General features: G+C 47.5%; 2 protein-coding genes across 6 annotated transcripts in view; one reads left to right on the top strand and one right to left on the bottom strand.

The window, feature by feature from the left end:
* The window catches only part of PLCB3 (phospholipase C beta 3), a 67,969-nt gene extending 49,041 nt beyond the window's left edge, over positions 1–18,928 (top strand). The window contains exons 23-33 of one of the 2 annotated variants that reach the window (XM_083715541.1): positions 318–422; positions 1,685–1,776; positions 3,095–3,230; positions 4,814–4,849; positions 6,013–6,196; positions 7,822–7,933; positions 9,444–9,520; positions 10,148–10,240; positions 11,855–11,912; positions 14,388–14,474; positions 17,404–18,928. In XM_083715541.1, coding sequence (XP_083571667.1) covers positions 318–422; positions 1,685–1,776; positions 3,095–3,230; positions 4,814–4,849; positions 6,013–6,196; positions 7,822–7,933; positions 9,444–9,520; positions 10,148–10,240; positions 11,855–11,912; positions 14,388–14,474; positions 17,404–17,568 — 1,145 coding nt within the window. In that variant the 3' untranslated portion in view covers positions 17,569–18,928. Of the gene's footprint in view, positions 1–317; positions 423–1,684; positions 1,777–3,091; positions 3,231–4,813; positions 4,850–6,012; positions 6,197–7,821; positions 7,934–9,443; positions 9,521–10,147; positions 10,241–11,854; positions 11,913–14,387; positions 14,475–17,403 lie in introns of both variants that reach the window. The other variant, XM_083715540.1, reaches the window with a different exon arrangement.
* A 1,780-nt stretch (positions 18,929–20,708) lies between these two features.
* The window catches only part of LOC310833174 (sodium/calcium exchanger 1-like), a 28,353-nt gene continuing 25,117 nt past the window's right edge, over positions 20,709–23,944 (bottom strand). For all 4 annotated transcript variants that reach the window (XM_083715618.1, XM_083715617.1, XM_083715619.1 and 1 more), the window contains exon 7: positions 20,709–22,617. In XM_083715618.1, the coding sequence (XP_083571744.1) occupies positions 22,241–22,617 (377 nt within the window). In that variant the 3' untranslated portion in view covers positions 20,709–22,240. The remainder of the gene's footprint in view (positions 22,618–23,944) is intronic.

Below are 23,944 nucleotides of genomic sequence, written 5' to 3'. Positions count from 1 at the left end.
AAACCACTGACCTTCTGATCGTCAAGTCAGATTATTTCACCAGACTGGGCCGGTGACACTAAAGTCTCAGTTTTAATTACATGGTGTAGATGTGGCATTGGAGTCCGGCAACATCTGGAATCCTGATGTCAGAATCTAGCGCCTTCTGCCTGCAGAACAATGCTTTACCAATAAGCTCTGGTCTTTCCCCCTAATGACCATTCCCTCTCCATTTCCAAGTATTGGCCTTTCCTAACACCTCTGCTTGCTGTCCCTGAATGTCCACCTCTCAGTTCCTACTGATTTTTTCTGTTTTTCCCCCTCCCTTTGTCCCACAGGCTACCACTACATTTGCCTGCGCAGCGAAAGCAACCAGCCCCTCTGCCTCCCGGCCTTGCTGGTCTACACTGAAGCCTACGACTACATCCCAGACGATCACCAAAGTAATTGAATGCTTGTGGTGGGAGGTGTTTCACGATCAATCCCTCTTCCCAGGGAACTCTGGGGAATTGTAGTAGCTCTGTGAGGGGAACAGGTTCTCTTAGCAACTCTCTGTGTCAAACCAAGGAAACTACATTTCCCAGGATTCTTTGAGGGGGAAAGCCATGCTTGTTTAAAGTGATATGATACTGCTTTATACAGTGCAGATGGGGACACATGATTTGTCACTGAAGGTTAGCCAGTTGGCTGAACTGTATTGATGATAAGGTTAGCTTGACCTATTGTATCTAGAAGGCTACTGTGCACACCAGGAGAATATGAAAATATATGAGCTGATGTGAAAAGGTGGTACCTTTCTACTTGTGCCCGATCATGTCTTTTGAGCCCTGCTCACCTTGACTATTGAGGAAGACTCCTGGGGTTTGAAACACGTTTCGTCTCCAGTATAGATCTGTTCATTCTTAATCACATCAGACTGCTGCTAGGACGCTGTATCAGCCTCCTGTATTTTTGTGTAATTTTATCCACCTCTTTGTTATATGTTTCACATTTTTTTCTGAAATTATAGTTGTGGTTTATTCTTGGATACATTTTAGTAGCACTCTACATAAGGTTTTTTTGGGGGGGGGGCTCTTACCCAATTTTGGGTTGTGTTCTATTACGTTTATTCATTTATTAAATTCCTTATATTGAACACAGTTGTGCTCTCAGTAGCCCTGCTGAAATTAAGGGACCTAGTTGGCCATGTGCATTAACTTGCTAACTCTGAGTAGGTCTGCTCTGAGTAGGACTGTTTATTTCAAAAGATTTATATACCTCTGGGTTGTAATAAAACCTTAAAAGCGGCTTACAAATGAGAATAACCAATAATAAAATTAGCAGTTTTAAAAAATGTTTAAATCGGCTATCTAAAATGAATGAAAAAATAATAATTAAAATCAGTATATGTGCTGCTGAAGCAAGTGCAGAAAAAAATAATTAAAATCAACGATAAGCTGAAAACAAGATTTAAAACACATGTGAACATTCTACATGTCTGGATAGGCTTGTGTAAACAAAAATATTTTTAGCAGGGCTAGTATGTCTTAAGGAATCTGTCTTAAATCCAGCTTTGGAGACTGGGATGTGCATATTCTAATTTTTTTGTATCTCACTGTGATGAACTAAGGTCCATTAATTTCATTGGGTCTACTTCAGTTGGTGCAAGCATGCACACACAGGCTTCCTCATGTGTTAAAACTAATGGATCTTCTTTTTCCCTCAGATTATGCAGAGGCTCTGATCAACCCCATTAAACATGTCAGCTTAATGGACCAGCGAGCCAAGCAGCTTGTGGCTTTGATAGGAGAGAGTGAGGTGAGGGCAGCCATGGCACACAGAGGGAGGGAAGCGGATGTGGGGCTGGAAGGGTTTCATTTTCGTTGGACCTCCCCATGTGGGTTGGATCGCAGTTACCTCCCAGGTTTCATAGTTCTCTGAATTCTGCCATAGAATCCTCTACTTTTTTAAAAAATATGTGTATTAGAAGCGCATAATATGTAATAAAAAGGTTGTATGCAATGTTGGTCCTATTCAAAGTAGACCCATTGAAATTAATGGACACTTCTAACTTGGGTTCATTAATGTCAGTGAGTCTCCGCAGAATAAAACTGACTTGGATACGGCCTGGCATGTTAACGAGTGTGCATTTTTAAAAAATACATATTTATTTTTCAGAGGAAATAATAGTGTTTCTTTTAAACTAATTTTAATTTTTTTTTTAAATGGCTTTAATCCACCCTGGCATCTTGTGGTGAAGGGTGGGTTTAACAGTTGAATGAAGAATGGGGATTTTAAAAAGTTACAGGTTAAGACAGAAAATGGATTTATGAAAGAACCCTGTGTGAAACTGGGAAGAGACAGATTCACCTGCTGCTAAGAAGGCGGGACCAAGAGATGAAATCTATGGAAGTGCAGGCAATTTTCTCCTTGCCAGTGATGGAATGGTCCAGGGTCAAGGACTCCTTACTGTTTCTGCAGCAGGGTCTCTGTCTCCAGCATCCTACAGCCGCCCAATCAGCATGAAAGGGGATCTTTTAAGCCACTGCATGCGCCAAAGCTAAGCATTTAGGTTCGCTTCGTTTTCAAGAGAACGGCGTGCAAGTTCTGTTACGTACAACAAAGCTTCAGGCCAAACGCAAGTCCCTCTGAGAGAAGATATTGGAGCACTCCAAATCATGTACAGTGGTACCTCTGGATACGAATGGGATCGATCCATTCCGGAGCCCCGTTCATATCCAGAAGCAAACGTAACTAGCGACGGCATGTCTGCGCACGCACGCACGTGTCGCTTTTCGCTGCTTCTGTGCATGCACATGATGTCATTTTAAGCGTCTGCACAAGCGGCGAAACCCGGAAGTAACGTGCTGCGTTATTTCTGGGTTGCCACGGAGCGCAACTCGAACACACTCAACCCGAAGCGCATTCAACTCGAGGTATGACTGTACATGCACAGAAAATAGCAGGTCTAGCTGAAAGGCAGCACATGGCACCAATAACTGCAACGTACCCCCTTCATATTACAGTTGTGTAATTACAAGATTATTGTACAATCTTAGAAGGGTGAGGGTGTGACTGTTCTGAAGGGACCCCGCACTTCTGAATTTGCCACTGTGCTACTTCTCCTTGCCAGCAGGAGAATGCAGAGAAGCCACGGACGTCGGTGTCGAGAAGCTCCTCTGGCGTGACCACTGGCCCCACTGAAGAGGCACACAAGCCCCCACCTCCCCTGCTCCCACCAACCCGGAGCCCCAGCGTAGTTCCCAGTCAAGGTAAGATCTAAAGCAAGCTCAGGGCGTGTCAGGCCCCGGGGGCCAATTACAGCCCTCCAGGCCTCTATGTGGACGCAGGTGGCGCTGTGGATTAAACCACAGAGCCTAGGACTTGCTGATCAGAAGGTCGACGGTTCGAAACCATGCTATGGGGTGAGCTCCCGTTGCTCGGTCCCTGCTCCTGCCAGCCTAGCAGTTCGAGAGCACGTCAAAGTGCAAGTAGATAAATAGGTACCGCTCCGGCGGGAAGGTAAACGGTGTTTCCGTGCACTGCTCTGGTTCGCCAGAAGCGGCTTAGTCATGCTGGCCACGTGACCCGGAAGCTGTACGCCGGCTCCCTCGGCCAATAAAGTGAGATGAGCGCCGCAACCCCAGAGTCGGTCACGACTGGACCTAATGGTCAGGGGTCCCTTTACCTTTAGGCCTCTATGTATGTCCTGCAAAACTCTCCCTAATCCTCGCCCCACAACAGCCCTGCTATGCTCCCTCTTTTTGCCTTGAATATGTCCTTGAACTCGGATATGCTAGTCTAGTGTACAGACAAGTTTACATGCAGGCATTATTTTTTTTTGCCTAATGTGGGGCTTGAGCCCACAATTCTGAAATCTCATGCTCCACCAACTGAGCTATATTTCCTCCTCTATTTTTTCAGGTTTTCCTTCCACTACTTGCGAATGGCTGGGGTTTTCTTTTCTTTCTTTTTTGCTTACCTCTTTTTATTTTGCCTATAGCCTTATAGCAACAGGGCGTCTTATTTCTCTCTCCCCTCCCCCGCTTCCTCCCCACCCCACAAACAATGGAGACACATTCCCCTGAACTATGCTGGGAAGATCCCCTGTGTTGCTTTGGCCTGGTGATTACCGGTTTGTCGTAATGCAGGGATGGACTTTTCCACCGGTGGCACCAGTGTCACGAAATGCTCTCCTTGCTGTAATAGGTCCCATCAATATTGGCATGCCGTCGGCTCTTGAAGGCACACCTGCTTAGAAAAGCATTCTCTTTATCTCCTGAGTTGAGCCTGCTCTTTTGACTGTTTTAAGGCTGGGTGGGTTGTTGTACAATTTAATTGTGGATGCTTCTCTTTAGTGTTTTGATGGAAGTGATTTATTCTGTATTTATTTACTTTTACGGTCTTTATAATGCTTATCTTCCCATTGCTTTCTTCATGGTGCCAATTAACTCAATACAACGAATCACGTGTGGCTATACTTTTTATAATCTATTTTATACTTGTAATGCATTTAGAAGGCATTTTGGCAAGTAAGTGGCATATTCATTATTAAACTCTTACTGATATTAATATTATTGATCTGTCCACTCCCAAAAACTGCCAGTAGCAGCCTTCTAGCAATAAATAAGTTCTAGGAAAACACAATTGGGGTTTATGCAGTTGAGGTTACTGCCGCCACAATTGCTGTCCTTGCAGTGGGTACATTTTCTGGGAATGTGCCCCACTACCTCCCCATACTTTCCTGGACCTGTGTTTTAAGAACAAACTTATAAAAGGATACCCTCATGCCCCTTTCGTTGTTTTAACTCCTGTTTCTCATTTCTTTCTCTCTCACCTTCTCTCAACCCTGTAGTGCAAAGGGACGATCTGATTGCCAGCATCCTTGCAGGTAAGAAGACACTGTTGTGCCAACACCCTTGAAGATAGACTCCAAAGGTCCTCTAGACCAGCCCTTCCCAACCTTGAATCCCCTGGTTCTGTTAGACTACATTTCCCATCATTCCTCTGTGCTGGTTGGGGCCACTGTGAGTTGTAGTGCAGCAACATCTAGGGACCCATAACTGGGAACAGCTGCTCTAGATCACTGATTTCTTAAACTGTGGGCCCGCAAGCCCCGTTCAGGGTTGTCTGTTGCAGCCCAGTTGAACTTTTTCTGTCCTTGACTCTTGTGCTTGACTTACTTCTTCAGCTAATGGAGACCGAGGCCATTTTGCCCAGGCAGGGCCAGTGTGGCATAATGGTTAGAGTGTTGGACTAGGACTGGGGAGACCCAGCTTCAAATCCCTTCTCGGCCATGAAGCTCATGGGTGACCTTGGGCCAGTCATGCTCTCTCAGTCTAACCTACTTCACAGGGTCATTGTGAGGATAAAATAGGGAAGGGGAGAACGGTGTGTGCCGTCTTGAGCTCCTTGGAGGAAAGGCAGAATATAAATCTAATTATAAATACAAATAAATTATCACACAGGCTAACAAGACCCTGTCCTAGAATCTGGGATTTTCATAATGCAGTGCTAGTTTTGATGCCAGTGTTGGGAAAAAATCTATTGTGAAAATAGAAGTTGTGAATGATTTTTATTTGTATAATACAATATTTTTCCATGTATAAGATGCCCCCATGTATAAGAGGACTATTTTTGAGGACTCCAAATTAAGGAAACACCCCTCAGCACTACCCATGTATAAAATGAGCCCCAATTTCAAACCTAATTTTTTAATTTAAAAAACCCCTAGTTTTAGACATGGAAAAATACGGTAATTAACCCATCTTCCAAGACCCTCATCAATTTTCAAGTGGGGGAAGGAAAAGTCTTGAACTGCTGCTGTGGATTTCAAAAATAAACCTGCCTTATGGTGGAACCACAGGCGGTCATTTTTAGTTTTCTCTGGAATCAAGTTCCTAGTCCTTATGACTCCAGAGAGAAACTTGAAAACGTGTGGACAGGGGCAGGTGGGAACTGCCTTGCGCTGCACGTGCTCTCTCTCATCCCCTTGCTGTTGGACGGGGATTACAATATTCTGTAACCTGTTGTGCCTGGGTGGGTATCTTCCAGAAGTGTCCCCCCAGTCCCTGGAGGAGCTGCGCCAGCACAAGTCCTTCGTGAAGCTGCTGAAGAAGCAGTACCGTGAGCTGAAGGAGCTCCGGCGGAAGCACATGAAGAAGATCTGCAGCCAAAACAAGAAGCAGAGCGCCCAGTTCTCCCAGGGGGAGAAAAGCCGGCTGCGCAGCCAGGAAGGGTGAGAAGGGACTGGCTTGGGCTAATGCGTCCGCGGCTAGAAGCGGGAGAGCTGCCTTCATGGGAAAGTCTTGCTGCAGCACACTAACAGAGGGCTCAGCCATACTTCACTTGTCCGAGAGGTTTTCTGCAGCTTTCCCCACAGAAAAAAAACAGAAATCTGCAGAATTGCTATTTAGTCCAATTCAGTGTTAAACTATGACTTTTCTCAGGAAAGCAGCAGGGCATTTCTCGGGGGTCTCTTGCAATTCTACAGTCCTATCGCTCTGTGCAGCTAGAGCCAGCCAGACCCCTGTCCAGGGATGGGGATTGGAATAAGCAGAGTGCAGGCCGGTTTGGGGATGGCTTTAGAAGAGGAATGGACAAGTCGATGGGTAGGACAAAGGGGCAGGGCAGAGGCAAATCTGCTTAGACCCCTCCCTAGAAAGCATGGGGAAAGCAGAAAACTGCTCAGAGCCGTTCTTTTCTGGGCCCGGGACAAGTGTGTGTTTGCTCTGTCTGTGATTGGCTCTGCCTACTTGTAGGGCTCCACCTCCCCCCGCCTAGATAGGTAGCAGCTGCCATTGAACTTACCCAAGAGGCAGGATTTTACTGGGAGGAAAAAGGGGGACGGTATATGACACCCCCCCCCCCGACTCACTTCCATCTGCTTGGTTACTCATTGCTTGTTGACTTTTACTGTGTGCTCCCCGTTCTGCTTGAGCTTGTGCTCGGCAGTCTTTTTTTTAAAAAAAATTATTTGTTTTTCTCAAATTCTTAACATTTACTGTATAGTTCTCCCTCCCTCCCCTCCTAGGCTTCTGGTTTGTTTCTCTTTTCACCCACTTTGCTACCTATCAGAAAAAGTTATTGATAACATAACATCAGACTTAATAAAAAACATAAAAGTAAGAATGAATACACCTTAGTATTTCTCTATCATCTAAACGTTTTCTAATACTATTAATGTGAATGTTTATTTAAGTCCTGCCATCGAGTCTATTGACTTTCTTTGTTTCTGCAAATATAATATAAATGGTTCCCATTCTTTTTCAAAGTCACTGTTGTCTTTTTCTCTCAGTCTGTCATTTTTGCCAGTTCTGCATAATTCATTAGCTTCTCTTGCCATTGTTCTTTAGTTGGTATTTCTCCAGTCTTCCAATTTTGTGCAATCAACATGCTTGCTGCTGTAGTGGCATACATAAATAAAGTCCTCATTTCTTTTGGTATATCTTGACCTAAAATACCTAGCAAAAAGGCTTCTGGGTTTTTTTTACAAAAGTTATTTTCAACATTTTCTTCAATTCATTATATATCATTTCCCAATAGGCTTTTACCTTTTTACAATCCAACCACAGATGATAAAACATACCTTCCATTTCACATCTCCAACACTCTTTCTTTTTGTTTTTATACATTTTTGCCAGTTTAACCGGTGATAAATACCATCTATACATCATTTTCATATAGTTCTCTCTCAATAATATACAATCTGTAAATTTCAAATTTACTTTCCACAATTTTATCCAATCCTGTAATTGTATATTATGGCCTATGTCTTGCGCCCATAGCTTGTGCTCAGCAGTCTTAGCCCTTTCTTGCCAACTTGCACCTCCTGACGTGCGGCTCTTTTCCTTCCCCCTCTAGGTCTCAAAGTTCTTTGGAGCTGGATCAGGAGAGCCAGATGCAAGGTCTGCTGCAGCTGCGGGAGGTTCAGCACCAGCTGGAGAGGGACTGCAAGCGAGAGCACCTGCGCCAGGTGTTTAAAGGCAGGGCGGGGCTTCAAATAGTGGGCTCTAAGCCGGAGGTGCTGTGGGTGTCCATGTGCTGTTGTTAGGCTCTTCTCAGCCCAAGCTAGCATGGTTGAGGATGATGGGAGCTGAAGCACAACAGCACCTGGCGCCCTGAGATTCAGCATCCCTCTTCCCAAACCACCATGTCCCTGCTGGGAAAGTTTGTGTGTGTGCACAGAGGTCAATTGCACAAAGACCTTGAGATGTCTGAGCAGGTGGTTCTGTGTCTTGGAAGTGCTGAGCTCTAGTTTCGGCCTTTTTTAAAAAAGAAAGAAAGAAATGATTCCAAGTTTTGTCCTCATGTCAAAATCTGTACTCCTGTGGTTCTGCTCGTACCCAACAGAATATGAAAAGCACAATAAATGTCAAACATTAAAAACTCCCTTCTTTGTGTGCCTCCTCCACAAGAGGTTTGAAGGGTGGTAACATGAGAACGGGGCCTTTTCTGCTGTGACTCCCCACTTGTGGAATGCTCTCCCCAGGGCACCCTTTCATTCTATATCCTTAGGAGGCAGTGAAAACATTCCTCTTCTAAATAAACAATCTATAGTCATTTAAACCATAGGTGAGAGCTAGGAAGATTAGGAAGAAAGAACTAGATGGGCTAGCAGCCAATCGAAATGGGGACTCTAATTGCACATTATTTTTTTTTGAGAATTACTTTTTATTCTGCGTAATAAGAAATTTTGGTGGATTTGACTATGGTTTTACTGCACATAAAGCGACTGCTGTATTTTTTTTTCCTTTTACCCTTCTTTGGATGTTGCCATGGCCTTTGGCTAGTGCAATATGTAAGTAAGTAAGTAAGTAAGTAAGTAAGTAAGTCAAGCAAGCAAGCAAGCAAGCAAGCAAGCAAGCAAGCAAGCAAGCAAGCAAAACCAGTCATTTTTAATTGTTGCATTGTTTTATTATTTTTGTCAACCACTCTGGGATTTGTTTATTTGTTTACAATCAACCAGTATATCAATTTTTAGAAGATAATAACAACAGACACACCCTGGGCCTATTTTAAAGGTAAAGGGACCCCTGACTGTTAGGTCCAGTCGTGACCGACTCTGGGGTTGCGCGCTCATCTCGCTCTATAGGCCGAGGGAGCCGGCGTTTGTCCGCAGACAGCTTCCGGGTCATGTGGCCAGCATGACTAAGCCACTTCTGGCGAACCAGAGCAACACATGGAAACGCCGTTTACTTTCCTGCCAGAGTGGTCCCTATTTATCTATTTGCACTTTGACATGCTTTCGAACTGCTGGGTTGGCAGGAGCAGGGACTGAGCAACGGGAGCTCACCCTGTCGCGGGGATTCGAACCGCCGACCTTCTGATCGACAAGTCCTAGGCTCTGTGGTTTAACCCACAGACCCTTCAAATTCCTATTCTAAAAACCCACAGCGCCACCCGCGTCCCTGGGCCCATTTTAGAGGAATATTAATTCCTTCCTCTATTTCTCTCCCACCCCGCTGCCCCCATCCTTGCCTCAGGCCCAGCAGCGCTTGAGAGAGATTGCCCGGGATTGCCAGGCTGCCCAGCTGAAGAAGTTGAAGGAGATGAGTGAAAAGTGAGTACTGGCATGAGGCGAAATGGGAGGGGAAGCAGCAGCCTCTCTTGGGGACGCTCAGGGGCTGTTCCGCCTCCTCCAGATGCTGCCTGCCTTTTTGATAGGAAGCTGCCTTAAGACAGAGTCAAACTGAGGTCCCACCTAGCTCTGTGCTTGTTGGGGACCTTCCCATCCTCCTGAGGTTGTTGGACTGCCGCTCCCATCATGCCTGACCTCTGGACATGCATGCTGAGGCTGATGGGAGTTGGAGTCAAGGCTCCCCATCTCTGGTCTACATTAAGTGGCAGCAGCAGTTCAGGGTTTCAAACTGGAACCTTTCCCAGCGGAGGGTTTGCAGCTTTCTGCTTGCAAAGCAGGTGCTTCACTGCTGCTCTGCTAAAGTAAGATTCTAGTCCTCATTGTTCTGAACGAAATACCTAATCAAACAGTAACTTAGGAAGCTGCCTTATATCAAGTCAGACCAGATCAGTGTTGTCTACACAGACTGGCAGTGGTTCTCCAGGGTTTTAGACAGGAGTCTCTCCCGGACCTACCTGGAAGTAGCGGTGATTAAAGCTGGGACCTTCTGCTTTGCCACTGAGCCCAGGCCCATTCTTTCCCTCCCTGCACCCTCAAACCTTTGGTTAGAGAGAAGAAGGAGCTTCAGAAAATCCTGGACCGGAAACGACACAACAGCATCACTGAAGCCAAATCCCGGGAGAGGAAGAGCAAAAAGGACGTGTGAGTTGAATTGGCTCAGGGATGGGTTGGTTTCCTTTGACTGCTTTCTAGGGGCTGCTTTTCCCGTAAGATCAAAGCAGGCATGATCTTCTTTTTTAAAATAATCTAAACCAAAATTAAACCTAAACTGAGATAAATGGAGAGAAACAGTATCCTCATGTTCATAGTAGTGTCTTAGATCACATCTTTTTAAAAAAAAAAATAAAATTCATTCATTTTCCATTTTATAATATTCTTTTGCTCTTAAGAGCTTATTGACTTCCCGCCCTCCTGCCTCTTGGTTTTCAAAATTAACCTTTATAGCATAGCATTTATACATTTTCCAATTTACGTTTCACTCATTCAGAATGTCACAGTTTTCAAATAAATATAAAAAGGTAAGAGCAGTTATCGTTACAAGTCTTCTTACAACCCTGCTAGTGTTGTTGTCTTAGATCACCATCTTAACCATACGTCCGAAGCACCTTTATCTCAAAGAATTTTCTAAAGACTGGAGTAAATTTGTAATTTATTTAAAAAGACCACTGCAAACAGTTAAAATCTTTGGCAGGGATGTAGTGACACTTGTAATGTGGAATTATTTATGGCAATTATGGTGATATAATAGATGTATAATGGTAAAAGATGCAGCAAATTTAAACTTAAACATGGAACCCATGGAGGGAGGGAAGGAGGTCTGAAGGTTCAAAAGAACCTTGTATTTCAATGTCTGAAATGGTTATGTTTTATATGTATAAAATTATCAACCCCCCCCAAAAAAAATTTCAAAAACAAACAAACAAAAAACAAAGAATCTTCCCTGCCACTCCCACTCACCAGTCCAGCTGCCACATTCTAGATTAGTTGTAGTTTCCAAGTCACCTTCAAAGATAGCCCCATGTTGCACGCCAGGGGTCAGCAAACTTTTTCAGCAGGGGGCCGGTCCACTGTCCCTCAGACCTTGTGGGGGGGGGCAGACTATATTTTTTTGGGGGGGGAATGAACAAATTCCTATGCCCCACAAATAACCCAGAGATGCATTTTAAGTAAAAGGACACATTCTACTCATGTAAAAACACGCTGATTCCCAGACCATCCACGGGCCAGATTTAGAAGGTGATTGGGCCGGATCTGGCCCCCGGGCCTTAGTTTGCCTACCCATGTTGTACACATTGCATGCCTTCTTCATTACAGACCAGTCCAATGGGTGACACTGGCTTTCTGCGTTCTCTTCCTTAGTCTTGGCATTGCTCCTCTCAGCAGGGAGGAGAATAGATGCAAAGCCAGGATGATTAGGCTGTATCTATCATTGGCTCTGGCTCCACTTATTATTGGCCTTCCTGCCTTCTGCCATAGCAGCCCCAATGGACACCTGCCTCCCCTGGCTACGGTTTGCAGAAGCGCACAATTTTTAAGGGGCAAACCCTTAAGGGCATGGGAGCTGCTGGGCCTCAAGCGTCGGGCCACGTTTTTGAAGGTCCATCTGGGTTGCTTGGAGAGGTGGTGGGATTGCCAGTTCTGCTTTGGTTTACGGCTAGTGTCTTGTGCTTGTTTGTGTGGAGAGGACAGGAGTTTTTTTATTTGGAAACAGGGGGTTATCTTCTCATCCTGAAAAGGTTCTTTGTCTTCCCTCAGGGAACTGACGGAGATAAACAGGAGACATATCACCGAGTCGGTGAACTCCATTCGCAGGGTGAGTGTTCCATTCCCAGTTTTATTCATTTTTCAATTATTATTACATTTCTATCCCACCTTCCTCCAAGGAGTTCAAGGTGCCACATGTTGTGAGGGTAAAACCAGGAGTTACCAGTGGCGTAGCGTGGGTTGTCAGCACCCGGGGCAAGGCAAGTAATTTGCGCCCCCTAACCCGTGGATTTGCGCCCCCTAACCCTAACCCCCAGATGTTGTGGCCGGTGCGGCCGGCCCCCCCTGCACCCCCCACGCTACACCACTGCCACAAAGTAGTGCGAGGCTTAATCACATGGCGGGGAAGAAGGCAGCAACTGGGTCCCGGGGGCGTCTCTGATGTGGCCTTACGGGCACCATTTGCAAGCGGGGAGCGGCACCCCATCCGCGCGAGCGCGCCCCCAGACGCAGGAGCCGCGCAGGCAGGGCTGGGGGCTGAGGTGCCAATGGAGGGGAGATGAAGGGCGAACCCCTCGAGCACCAGAGAGCTGCTCCTGGTTTCGCGGCGGGGGGGGCTCGGCCGGGGGCGGCAGCCCTTTTGTCCGCAGGATGGCAGCGGCGCCACCGGCCAGCCCCATTACCGGCCCGGCCAGCCTCCCGGGGCGCCAGGGCTCCGCCGCAACTAACACCTTCCCTCCAAAACTGGGCTGGTCGGATGTAGTTCTCTCCCGCGCTCAGCTCTGCGCTGGGCGGCCGCTGCATTTTCCCTCCCCCAGATAGTCCCTCCCTCGCTCTCTCTCCGCTCCGCAACGCCTGCACCCTCCCCCTCCACAGTGGGCGGCGACCCGGCAGCTCGGATCAGATTCGCACAGCCAGCACTGTGAGAGAGAGAGTGAGCCAGGACCAGGTAGGGGCAGAGAGCTCCGAGTGCGCCCCCCAAAATGTTGCGCCCGGTGCGGCTGGCACCCCTTGCACCCCCCACGCTACGCCACTGGGAGTTACCACAACTCTGTGAGGTAAGTTAGGCTGAGAGGCAGTGACTGGCCCAAGGGCATACAGTGTCCGTTTACTGTTATAAATTGGACATTAAAATAAAATGAACTTTATTTTTATATATACACACCCCCCCCACTTGGTTATAGAAATAATAATAATAATTTATTATTTATACCCTGCCCATCTGGCTGGGTTTCCCCAAACTTCAAAGCTGTGTCTAGTAGGGGATTTGAACCATGATCTCCCAGGTCCTAGACCAACACTCTAACCACTACACCACACTGGCTTTTGAGTCGAGATGGCACTCTTGAAATCTCACCTGCACTTTGCAACTCCCTCGCTTTGGGAAGACCTTCATTTTTCAATGACCCTTTTAAGTGGAGAAAATTTTACCCCATTCTTTATCTGTGCAGTACTATATTGGATTTGAAATTGTTTTGCATGTGAATTTGTGTGTTTGTGTTTCTTTTGTTAGCCTTTATTGTCATCTTCAACATGCACAGCAAGTAACATACAACAGTAGTGTTGGTTAGAATTTTTTTTTATTGCTTGGGAACTTTTCACATTAATTTGTTTTCACATAAGAAAGTGTTATTGCTTTCACACACACACACACACACACGCATATTGTACATAACCTGAAAGCATGTTTAACGGATGTTTTATTTTTAAAAAAAACATTGTGTTTATTGCTATTTTGATCGTGTGTTTTTTTCATAAAAGTGTTTATATACTGCTATCTCAGTGGGTAGCAGTATATAAACACTTTTGGACAGCGTTCTCGAAGCTACGAACATGACCAAGCTGTGGGAGGCAGTGGAAGACAGGAGTGCCTGTTTAGTTTAGTCGGACACGACTAAACAACAAGAACAACAACTGCTATCTCATAAAAAAAATCTGAGGGTGATCTGTTCAGCAACATAAAAACCGCACAAACCACCCCAGTTAAAACCAGTTGTAACAAAATCTTAAGGGTCAATTTATAAGCAGGCAAAAGAGGGACCCCAGCATGCCTTTCCTGGGAAGCTGCTCCATAGAGTAGGCATCACCACCAAAAAGGCCCTTTTGCTCAACTGTATAAACAGCGTTACTCTTGGCAAAGCAAAAGCAAGGAGAGCTTCACATTGAGCACAAATCCCACATGTGTATGTAGAAAAAGAGACAATTCCTGCGATAACCCTGATTCCCAGGTTGTAAATTTAGAACATCCAAAACTGGCATTTTTTATTTATATATATATAAAAATGAGCCTGGAAACAAATCACAATCCAATTATGACCTAAGAATGGTTCATCCTGCCAGCCCTGGACACACAAGTTCTGGCCTCTGCTTCCTCAGCTCATTAAAGTTTCTGGACCATCTCCAAGTGTAGGTGCATTAAAGGGGTCCGACCTGGAAGCATCAAAGGCAGGAATGACCAAGGAGGGGTAGGCCTTATTTTCCTCAGGAAACACTGTAGCTTGCAAGTCTGAGCGAACTGGTCAAAAAAGAGCTGTGTTAACGTTATCCCTGCTTCACTGACTCTGCTCTTCCTTCCATCCCAAAGCTTGAGGAAGCCCAGAAACGGCGCCAAGAGAAGCTACTGGCAGGACACCAGGGGATACTACAGCTGATTGAGGACGAAGAGCCACGGGTGAGTGCGGCAAATGCTTCTGGGAGTCACAGAATTGTAGAGTTGGGAGGAACCACAAGTGTCATCTAGTCCAATGCAGGAATCTTTCGACCAACACGGGGCTCAAGCCCACGTCTCTGAGATTAAGAGTCTCATGCTCTTACCAACTGAGCCTGGGTTTTTATTTTTCAAGTTGTCCATTGGAAAAATTCTAGAATACAGTGGTACCTCGGGTTAAGTACTTAATTCGTTCCGGAGGTCCGTTCTTAACCTGAAACTGTTCTTAACCTGAAGCACCACTTTAGCTAATGGGGCCTCCTGCTGCCGCCAGAGCATGATTTCTGTTCTGATTCTGAAGCAAAGTTCTTAACCTGAAGCACTATTTCTGGGTTAGTGGAGTCTGTAACCTGAAGAGTCTGTAACCTGAGGCGTATGTAACCCGAGGTACCACTGTATATATTTGGGCAGGGAAGGGGGTTATTGGGGGCAACTGGGGCCTGTGAGACTCCCTTTTCCCACGCCTCCTCCCTAGGCCATAGTCCCCTCATCTATTGGCTCTGCTCAATAACCTCTACAAATGCTTTGTCTGGGTCGAATGCTTACTTGAACTGTGATAATGTCTCTTGCTTGCCTGGTTAGAGGAATCCTGGGAAGTGTAGTTAGTTCAGGGTGCTGAGAAATGTTAGGAGGCTCACTCTTCCCCCTTCCCGGTGCTACAATCTCTAGGGTGGTTTAACAATCAATCCCTCTTCCCAGGGAACTCTGGGAAATGTAGTTCCCTGTGAGGGGAGTAGGCGGGAAGAAACTTCTCCTCTCAGAATGGAGAACTTGGACTCGTGCAATGAAGCTAAAAGATCCAGGACAGGCAAAAAAAGAAGTCCTCCATACAGCACATATGTAACCTCCGGAATTCACTGTTCCAGAAGATACAGCAACGGTCAATAGCTTAAAGGCTGGTTAGAAAAATTCATGGAGGGTGATGCTACCAGAGGCTACTAGCCATGATGACTATGTTCCCCCTCCCCTGTTGAGGGCGATAGTGTGCTTCTGAATACTTCTTGCTAGGAATCGCAAGTTGGGAGAGTTGCTCTTGAACTCGGGTCCTCTTCTTGGGTTCCTGTAAGCGTCTGGTTGGACACTCTGAGAAAAAGATGCTGGACTGGATGGGCCATTTGCCTGATCCTGCGCAGCTTTTTATTGCGTTGTTTTCTTAGGCAAACATGGGAGAAGACCTTTTCTTTTGAAAGAATGGCCGTAGGGACAGGGGATAGGGAACCCAGGGGCCAAATGCGCCCCTCCAAGCCTCTTTTTCTGGCCTTCAGAAGTCTCCCCAGGTTTCACATCCTCCTTCAGGGCTTTTCCTGCCTGAAATGAGCTCTTGGGCTCTGATAATGCCTCTTGTTTGTGCAGATGGAGGATAGAGGGCAGCGTATGAATGTGTGTTTTTGTGTGGAGACGAACCTCCTGCTCAAAGGTGAAAATCTGTGTTAGTTGCTGTGCCTCCTTTTTGCCCCTGGCACCACTGCCCTGTGGCCTTTGGAAAACAAAAAAGGCAGGCTTAAGGCTGCTGCTTCCACCTTCTAGGGCTGGTTGCCAAGTCATAAAGCGGCTGCGTCTTCCCGTCACCTGGCAGCCACCCAGCCGGAGAGCAGTTTCTGCGTTTGCCAGCGCCAAAGACCTCCCATTGTTGAGCCAATTTGAAGTGTTAACACGCAGGCAGCCTGCGGGCTGAGGCCATCGAGGAAGCGCTTCCAAGTGGCCTTGCTTGCTACCCAAGCTGTAAAGCGTTTGCAATCTGCTGAACAGCGTGAAGAGCCTTCCCACTGACTCCCGCAGCTCCTGAGAGTGTGAGTCCTTCTCTCTCTCTCTGGTTGTGTTTTAGGCTCCAAATCTTCCGTTTCTAGGTTTTAAGAATGGATGGTGTTACAGAGCGTTTAGGATTGGTTTCTGTTGTGTTTGCTAACCGTTGCTTTTCTTCTATGAATTCGAGTTGTATGTTCGTTCTGGCTATAAGTTCTCGGGCCTCGGGAGTGTTCCCATTTTTGCATGTGTTCACAAGCAGAAATGGGCTGCCAGAGGAAGATTAAAAAGATCGGGAGCTGAGTCCTTTTAGCCAAGTATTGTCAACACTGACCGGCAGTGGCTGTCCAGGGTTTCAGGAACGAGGTCTCTACCAGCCTTACCTGGAAATGCCAGGGATCAAATCTCAGGCTTTCTGCATGCAGGGCAGATGCTGTACCACTGAGCAATGCCCCTTTGCCAATAGGAACATAGGAAGCTGCCTTATATTGAGCCAAACCATTGGTCCATCTAGCTCTGTACTGTCTATACTGACTGGCAGCAGCTCTTTGGGGTTTTAGACAGGAAGTCTTTCCCAGCCCTACTTGGAGTTGGCAAGGGATTGGACCTGGGACCTTCTGCACACAGAGCAGATGTGCTAGCACCGAGCTTAGGGCCCTTCTCCATGCTGTAGGAGCTGCCCACCTGCCAAAGGGATGGCAGCCTAATTATCACCCCCTGTGTAGAGACCTGAGATGCAAATTTTCAGCAGCCTTTGGTCTCACTCTGTGTATGTGTGTGTGTGTGTGTGAAGGGTGGCCCATCCCGTTTTGCCACCAGAGGCAAAATAGGAATTGCCGCCTCCTGTGCCTGCCCACCGTGCCCCACTTCCACTACCACCACTGCACCCTGATTCTCACAAATCCCAGTGCGAACCTGGCGTGCTCCTTCAAGTCTTGCCATTCACTTGACTTCTGGGGACGGGGAAGGCGAGCAGCGGTGCCACGTGTGAGAAAGCCTCTCTGCCACTGATGGAAGCGGTGGAGCGGGCGGGCGTAGCGCCACCCCTTGAGTTTTGTGAGACGTTAGAAACGGCTCATAGCAGAGATCGGAGCGTGTTCATTTCTCTCCCCTTCTTCTCTCCTTTCTCCCTTTACCCATCCCTCCCCAGTTGGCAGCCCAGTTGGAACGCGAGTGCGAGCTGGAGGGCCTCACCCTGCCTCAGGAGATCCGCCGTTACCTGCAGGAAGAGCTGGATGGCAGCGTCAGCAACGGGCACCCCCCTGGGTCTCCCCTCGGCCCCACCCCTCCCGAAGAAGACCTGACTGTCTTGTGAGACTTGGAGGAGGACACCCGGCAGTGGCCGCAGTGCTGATGTGCACATGCGCACACATGCGCGCGAGAGAGAAACGGGAGGCATCTTTGGGGCATCTCCCGCCATCCCAGGGCTTGTTAAAAAGTGTGTCGCGGGGCAGAGCCTGTGGAAGAAAAACACACACTAAAGGCACTTGGCTTCCCCAACCCCCTTTCCTTAAAAAAAAAAAAAAGCAAAAAGAGCAAATGTTTTATTTTTTTAAACTAATTTTTTTTTAATTCATTAACTAAGTGCAACTTGTCTTCTCCCAACCTCTCGGTCTGTGCTTTTTGAAGCTGGGAAAAAGACTTGCGGGAGGAGGAGTGACTGGTGAGGGCTAAAGTATCAGGCAACCCTGGCACTACCAACATGCATTCATGCGCACCTCACACGTTGTGGGGGCGAGACGGGGAGGATGGCAGCTGATGGCGGCCTCTTTTGTGTTTTTTTTCCTTTTAATGCACTATCTAGGGAGGGTGGGATCTCCCATACTCCCTGCTCGCCAATACTTTTCTCCCCGCAAAGGGGAAGGAAGCAAAAAGGGCTATTTTAAATATAAGATCCTCCTCTTTAAAAAAATAAAAACGATGGAACACGTGAGGGAAAAACCTGTGGGAAAACACCTCCACTCTCCCCCAGAGGAGCGCGGCTGCCTGCATATGTAAAGCACATGACTTCCCCAAAGAATTCTGGGTACTGTTGCTTGCTGAGGGTGCAGGGAACTATTCCTCTGTGAGAGGGGCAAACTATAGCTCCCAGGATTCTTTGGTGGATGTTGTGCACTTTACCGTGTGGATACGTGGGACTGATCCACCAGGGCTTTTCTCCCCAAAGGAGAGCCAGGCCTCCATACACACTGTACATTTAGAGCATGACTCCCTCGCCTCCGGGAATCCTGGGAATGGTAGTTTACCCCTCTCTAAGCTCCAGTTCCCGGCACCCTTAACAAACTATAGTTCCCAGGGTTCTCTTGGGGAAGTCGTGCAGTTTAGATCTTACGGTATGTACACAACCTGTGTATGTTTCTCCCTCTCATCCTTCCCCCCCTTTCTATGGGGTGAGGAGCTTGGGGGACAGGGAAGCGGTGGACAGATTTGGGAAAGCAATGCAACAAAAGGGCTAATTAAAAAATCCTGGGAGGCAGGTCCTTCGCTGCTTTGGGAGATGGGTGCAAAGAGCAAAAGGGGAAGGGGGGGCTTTTGTTCTGCCCATGTGAGGTTGTGGCAGGAAGACAACCTAGAGCCCCTCTCTTTTTATTTCTTATTTCCTTCCTATGGATGTAATTTTCTTTCTTGCCTTAACTTTTTTTTTAACATATGTAATAAACGTTTAATTCAGTTGCCTTCTGTTTCTTCCTTGGCTCAGAGAAGGAATGGGGTGGTAGTGGAATAGATGGAATAGATAGCTCCCCCTGCCCCGCTCTTCTTTACTAAGCCAGCTTTGTGGCTTTATTATTATCATAGGAAGACTTGGCCCATGTCTTATCCTTGTAAAAGTCCAGACTTTTCCCGGCTCACTTCCCCTCACAGAGTTACCATTCCCAGAGTGATTTAACAAGCAGTCCCTCGCCACAGTGAATGCTGGCAATTGCAGCTCTGTGAGGGGAATAAGGGGTCTTCTAACAACTCTTAGCATCCCTGACAAACCACAGTTCCCACAATTCTTTGGGGGAAGCCATGACTGTTTAAAGTGGTATCATAGCACTTTAAATGTATGGTGTGGGTGTGGCCAAAGGTGGAAAGCAGGCTGAGCCTTTTTAAACCCCTCCCCTCAGCCAACCTCTCACACTCCACCCCTTTGTGACTCACTACATCTTAAAGGGCCAGCTGTCTGCCTGAAGACAGGCCTTCAATTCTCTAGTTTCTATTCAGGTGTACTTCCTGGACTGGGCAAGTCCTGTGGGAAGCATTGGAGTTGCTTAGGGTAAGGCGCCTGTGAAGGTCTAGGCTTGTTTCCCAAACTTGGGTCTCCAGCTGTTTTTGGACTACAACTTCCATCATCTCTAGTTGGCAAGTTCAGTGGTCAGGGATGATGGGAATTATAGTCCAAAAACAGCCGGAGACCCAAGTTTGAGAAACGCTGGTCTAGACTGTGGCCCCATAGATCCAAGAGGGTCTTCTGCAAGCTTATGCTCTCAGCTTTGTGTTCAGTGGTTTCCTGACGTCCAACAGAAAGCTCCGAACCCTGCACCTGGTCTGACTCCTCAGCAAGAAAGTCTGCAGCTTCTAGGAGATCTGTGGGTCCCAGCAGATGTTGCAGGGCTATGTCTCCCTTTGTCCCTGAACACTGGCCATACAAAGAGGTCCACAGGTTCCCCAGCCCTGTTAAAGAACAACCCTCTGTAATATCTTAGGCTATGTTCACATGACCGCTTGCTCCAGTTCTAGGGTGACCCCACCCCTGTGTTTGAAGCCAAGTACTCACAATGTTAAGCACAATTCCCCTGTATCCTGTGGCTTCCTGAGAAATACTCCCGTTTCTCAAACTGGTTTACGTCCAGTTAGAAAACCGAAGCCGCAGTTAAGCTGAGGTGTGTAGCATTCAGGCAGCCTTTGCACGTATGCAGATGAGAACATTGGAGTTTGGTGCAGGGAAACAAACCAGAAAATGGATATGGGGCAAAGACATCCCCTACTCTCTCGTCGTACAGCTGTGTAAGAAATTGACTTGAAACATAGCAGGGAGCAACCTTGCTGTGTTTCAAGCCATGTAGCCTTAGTATAATTTGCACAGCACCTGGAACACTTTGGGGGGGGGGGAGAAAGTGACGGACATGCACCTCTCCAAAACACCTGGTCAGAAACCAAGCCACACCTCCTTGAGTCACAACAACAGGAGTGCCTTAAACATGTCTTGCTTTCGGGATCCTGTAAATCCAGCAGCAGAAAAGAGTGGGATAAACAAAGTCCAGCTGGGTTAGGCCACCGTTTTCTCTGGGACCATCCTCTTGCCTGTTGGAAGTCCATAAAGACAAGTGAAGCCTGCCATCCCTCGGATAGGACCATTTCCTGGCTTGCAGGGAACCTTAGGCCCAAGTTTGGGAAACACTATTTTTTCTCTAAATAAGATGATAAACCTATATATATATATATAAATATTAAAAAATGCACAGCTTTCTTGAATAAGTTTTAAATAGTTTTTTGTTTTGTTTTTTAGAAAACACACGCACACACAACACAACACAAATCCAAGGTAGCGCAGGCAACAGGACGTAAGAGGAAGGGCACATTTTTTGTTTTTTTGGGGAAACCAGACAGCAGGCACGAGCAACAGGCAGCACTGGTGCAAAAGACGAACGGGCAAGCATGGACACCAGAGTGACTTACAGAGACACAAGATTGTATGGGTCGGGGTCACAGGGGCCACCATGCAAACTGAGGCATGGGACGTACCAATGTCGGGGGCCCCCCGCCCCAGAGAGGAGGGAAGCACCATGCGCAGCGGCCGTGGCATCTGGACAGGAGGGGGGGTGTCCACATTAAGGGACAAGGAAGGGGCAGACAATTGCATGGGTGCCGGAGGTTTGTGGGTTTTCTTCTTTTTAAATAAAAATAAAATAATTTCTGTGGGGGGCTTCCCCACCTTGTAAGTAAAATAAACTCAACTAAATAGAAATCTGAGTTCTGTACAGAAAAGGGGAGTCGAATACTAATATGGGGGGAGTTGTTAATTTGGGAAGGGGGAGCGCTGTGCCGTGGAAGAGGAAGGGGGGGGAAGCAGCTATCCTAGATCTAGCTATATTTCTGTTTTTTGCTGTTTTGAGATTTTTGTGCTGTTCTGGGGAGTTTGTAAAGAGTGCAGGTTTTTCGGAAGGTATCGACTGTGCTTGGAACAAGGTAAACTGGCTGATTAGGATCCTTCTTCCCTTCTATCTATTCTCGCTTGCTTTTCCCACCTTTCTCTCCCTCCCTCTCTCTCCCTCCCTGCCCCCACCCTTCTTTGGATCATTTGGCCAGGAACAGGAGGAAGATAGCACAAACCTCGACTTGCACCTAAAATTCCAGTTTTGCTGACATCATTACGTTACCATCCACTGGGATGCAAAGAGCGCCCCATCTCTGCCGCTGCAAGAAACTGGCCAGGCTTGCAAGGGGAAGGACAGTGTGTTCAACTAACTGGCCCTCCAATACTTGCAAGGATAAGAATAATTGGCAGGGCTGGTCAGTATCCCCCTCCCATCTCACTGTTTTCTGAGGCTACTAATTCACCCAGGTCAGTGTGGAAAGGGGTGGCCTATGCCCTGGCTCAGCTTCCCTTGAATCTGTTGCACCCCTAAGATGTGTCTGAAATCAGGGTTCTTAATAGCTTGGCATTTTCTCTCTCCAAACAGAGGCAGGCAACTCTGCCATCAGTCCATTGCAGAAGCCTTGGCCAGAATTCGACCCTGTAACTTTGTCCCGTTTTTGTTACCACCTTAGTCATTACTAGACCGCGTGGCTGGCGTTGGCCAAAGTCTTCACTGAACCGTTGCGGAAGTGAAGGTGTTCTCATGTGCTTGAGAAAAAAGGGGTCTCCCAACTTGGGGAGGGAGGGTTTGCCTTTCCCTTTCTCCCCCTCCATCCCCAAGTCATCCGGGGATCAGTGTCCCAAGGTTTGGACAGGGGCCTCCCCCAGGCCAAACCCGAAAGCGAATCTCCCAGTCTGCGCTTGTCTCTCAGAAGCCCTGAATGTGGCAGTAGGCTTCCAGGGCAGCTAGGAGGATGTAGACCAGCCATAGGCTCAGGAAGAGGAGGGTCGCCAGGATTTTGGGGTTTCGGGGACCGCCCAGTTCTCCGCCGATGGGTGCGCGGCGCCGGTACAGTAACACCGCAATGCTGAAGAAGGCGAAGATGGTGAAGAGGGTGACCGAGAAGGCCAGGTTGCCGGGCTTCACGTGAAAGGGCTGGCCTTTGCTGGCCCAGTACCCGGCTGCGATAGTCCAGGCCACCCCAATGCCCAGGAAGACGTTGACTGCGTTGCTGCCCGTCACATTCCCAATGGAGGCATCGGCGTGCTGGTCTTGGATGGCGGCAACTTTGCTGGCAAAGGTATCTGCAGAGACAAAAGGGCAGAAGGCGGTTGCAAAACAGATAATCTCACACTGAGCTACGGCTATGCTTCCTTCCAACCACATTGAGGCTCACCGAGGGTATCGTCTAATCCAGGGTTTCCCAAACATGGGTCTCCAGCTGTTTTTGGACTACAACTCCCATCATCCCTAGCTAGCAGGACCAGTGGTCAGGGATGATGGGAATTGTAGCCCAAAAACAGCTGGAGACTCAAGTTTGGGAAACCCAGAGCTAGGCAACCCAATATTTCAACTTGGTAGAAGATAGTTTCCTATGTTCCTGCCATACGATGACCCAGGCAAGGCAGGCAAAAGCCCTCAAGGAAAATGCAGATCAGGGCTGGTGAGTGGGGTGCGACCTGGGGCAACTGGAGGGCCAAGCAGAGCTTGGAGGGCCACATTTCGATGCTAGGATTCTCCATTTCTCATCTAAGGGGTGAGTAAGTCTGTCGGAATTTTGGGAAGCTAAGGGCAGGGCGGACTTTTGTAACATGGCACCCTAGTGCCCCAAGCAAGGGCAAGATTTGGTGCCCCTCCCATATTATTGTAGGTTTTATCATTATCAACATCATCATTTGCACCCCCTCGGCTAACTGCCCACACTGTCCTAAATCCGGCACTGCCACGGGTGCAGCAACCCTGCGCCTTCTCAGGACACTGTGAAATCAGAATAAATTGTTTGAGCAGGAGGCAAATCTCCCAAACGAATGTCTCCATTTCCCCCCTTGCTAAGCCTAAAAAAAAAAGTCTGCGAAATAAAATAAAGTAAAAATCTGTATTACACTGCTGTGCAATCGTACTTCCAATCCTCTCCAGAACCCTTCATTCTTTGCGACGTAATATATATTTGGGCATTTAAGCACTTTGCAGGGTTAGCTTCCCACTCTCCCTCTCTCAATATGAGATTTAGCCTTATCATCATTTCTCCACCAGCTCATCAAGACAGCAAGTTTTCTCCTTTCTAATCCTGTTCTCCAGACTGCCTGTTAAATACAGCCGCCTCTCTTCCCCGACAATCCTCTTGCCGTCGCCTCTGGCTTTGTCGGCCACATGTTCTGAGACGTGAGAATCTCCTGCTCTTTCATCCCGAGCCATTAATATGAACCCAAGGCTCGCCCCCGCTCTGCTCACCCTAAATAGCAAGAGCAGGCTTAGGATTTGTTAGAGCCCCTGGTGTGTGTGCACGTCAGAAATCCAGTGATGGGAAGTGGAGGGCCAAAAGTTCCCCATCAGCCCTAACGACCTTCATTTTGGACAAGACTCCTAATCTCAGAGCCATGGGTTCAAGCCCCACATTGGGCAAAAGATTCC

The sequence above is a fragment of the Podarcis gaigeae genome, assembly GCF_964106915.1.
Source record: "Podarcis gaigeae genome assembly, chromosome: 16".
Lineage (NCBI taxonomy): Eukaryota > Metazoa > Chordata > Lepidosauria > Squamata > Lacertidae > Podarcis > Podarcis gaigeae.
Note: the sequence above shows the minus strand (reverse complement) of the source record. Positions and strands in the feature narration are given on the sequence as shown.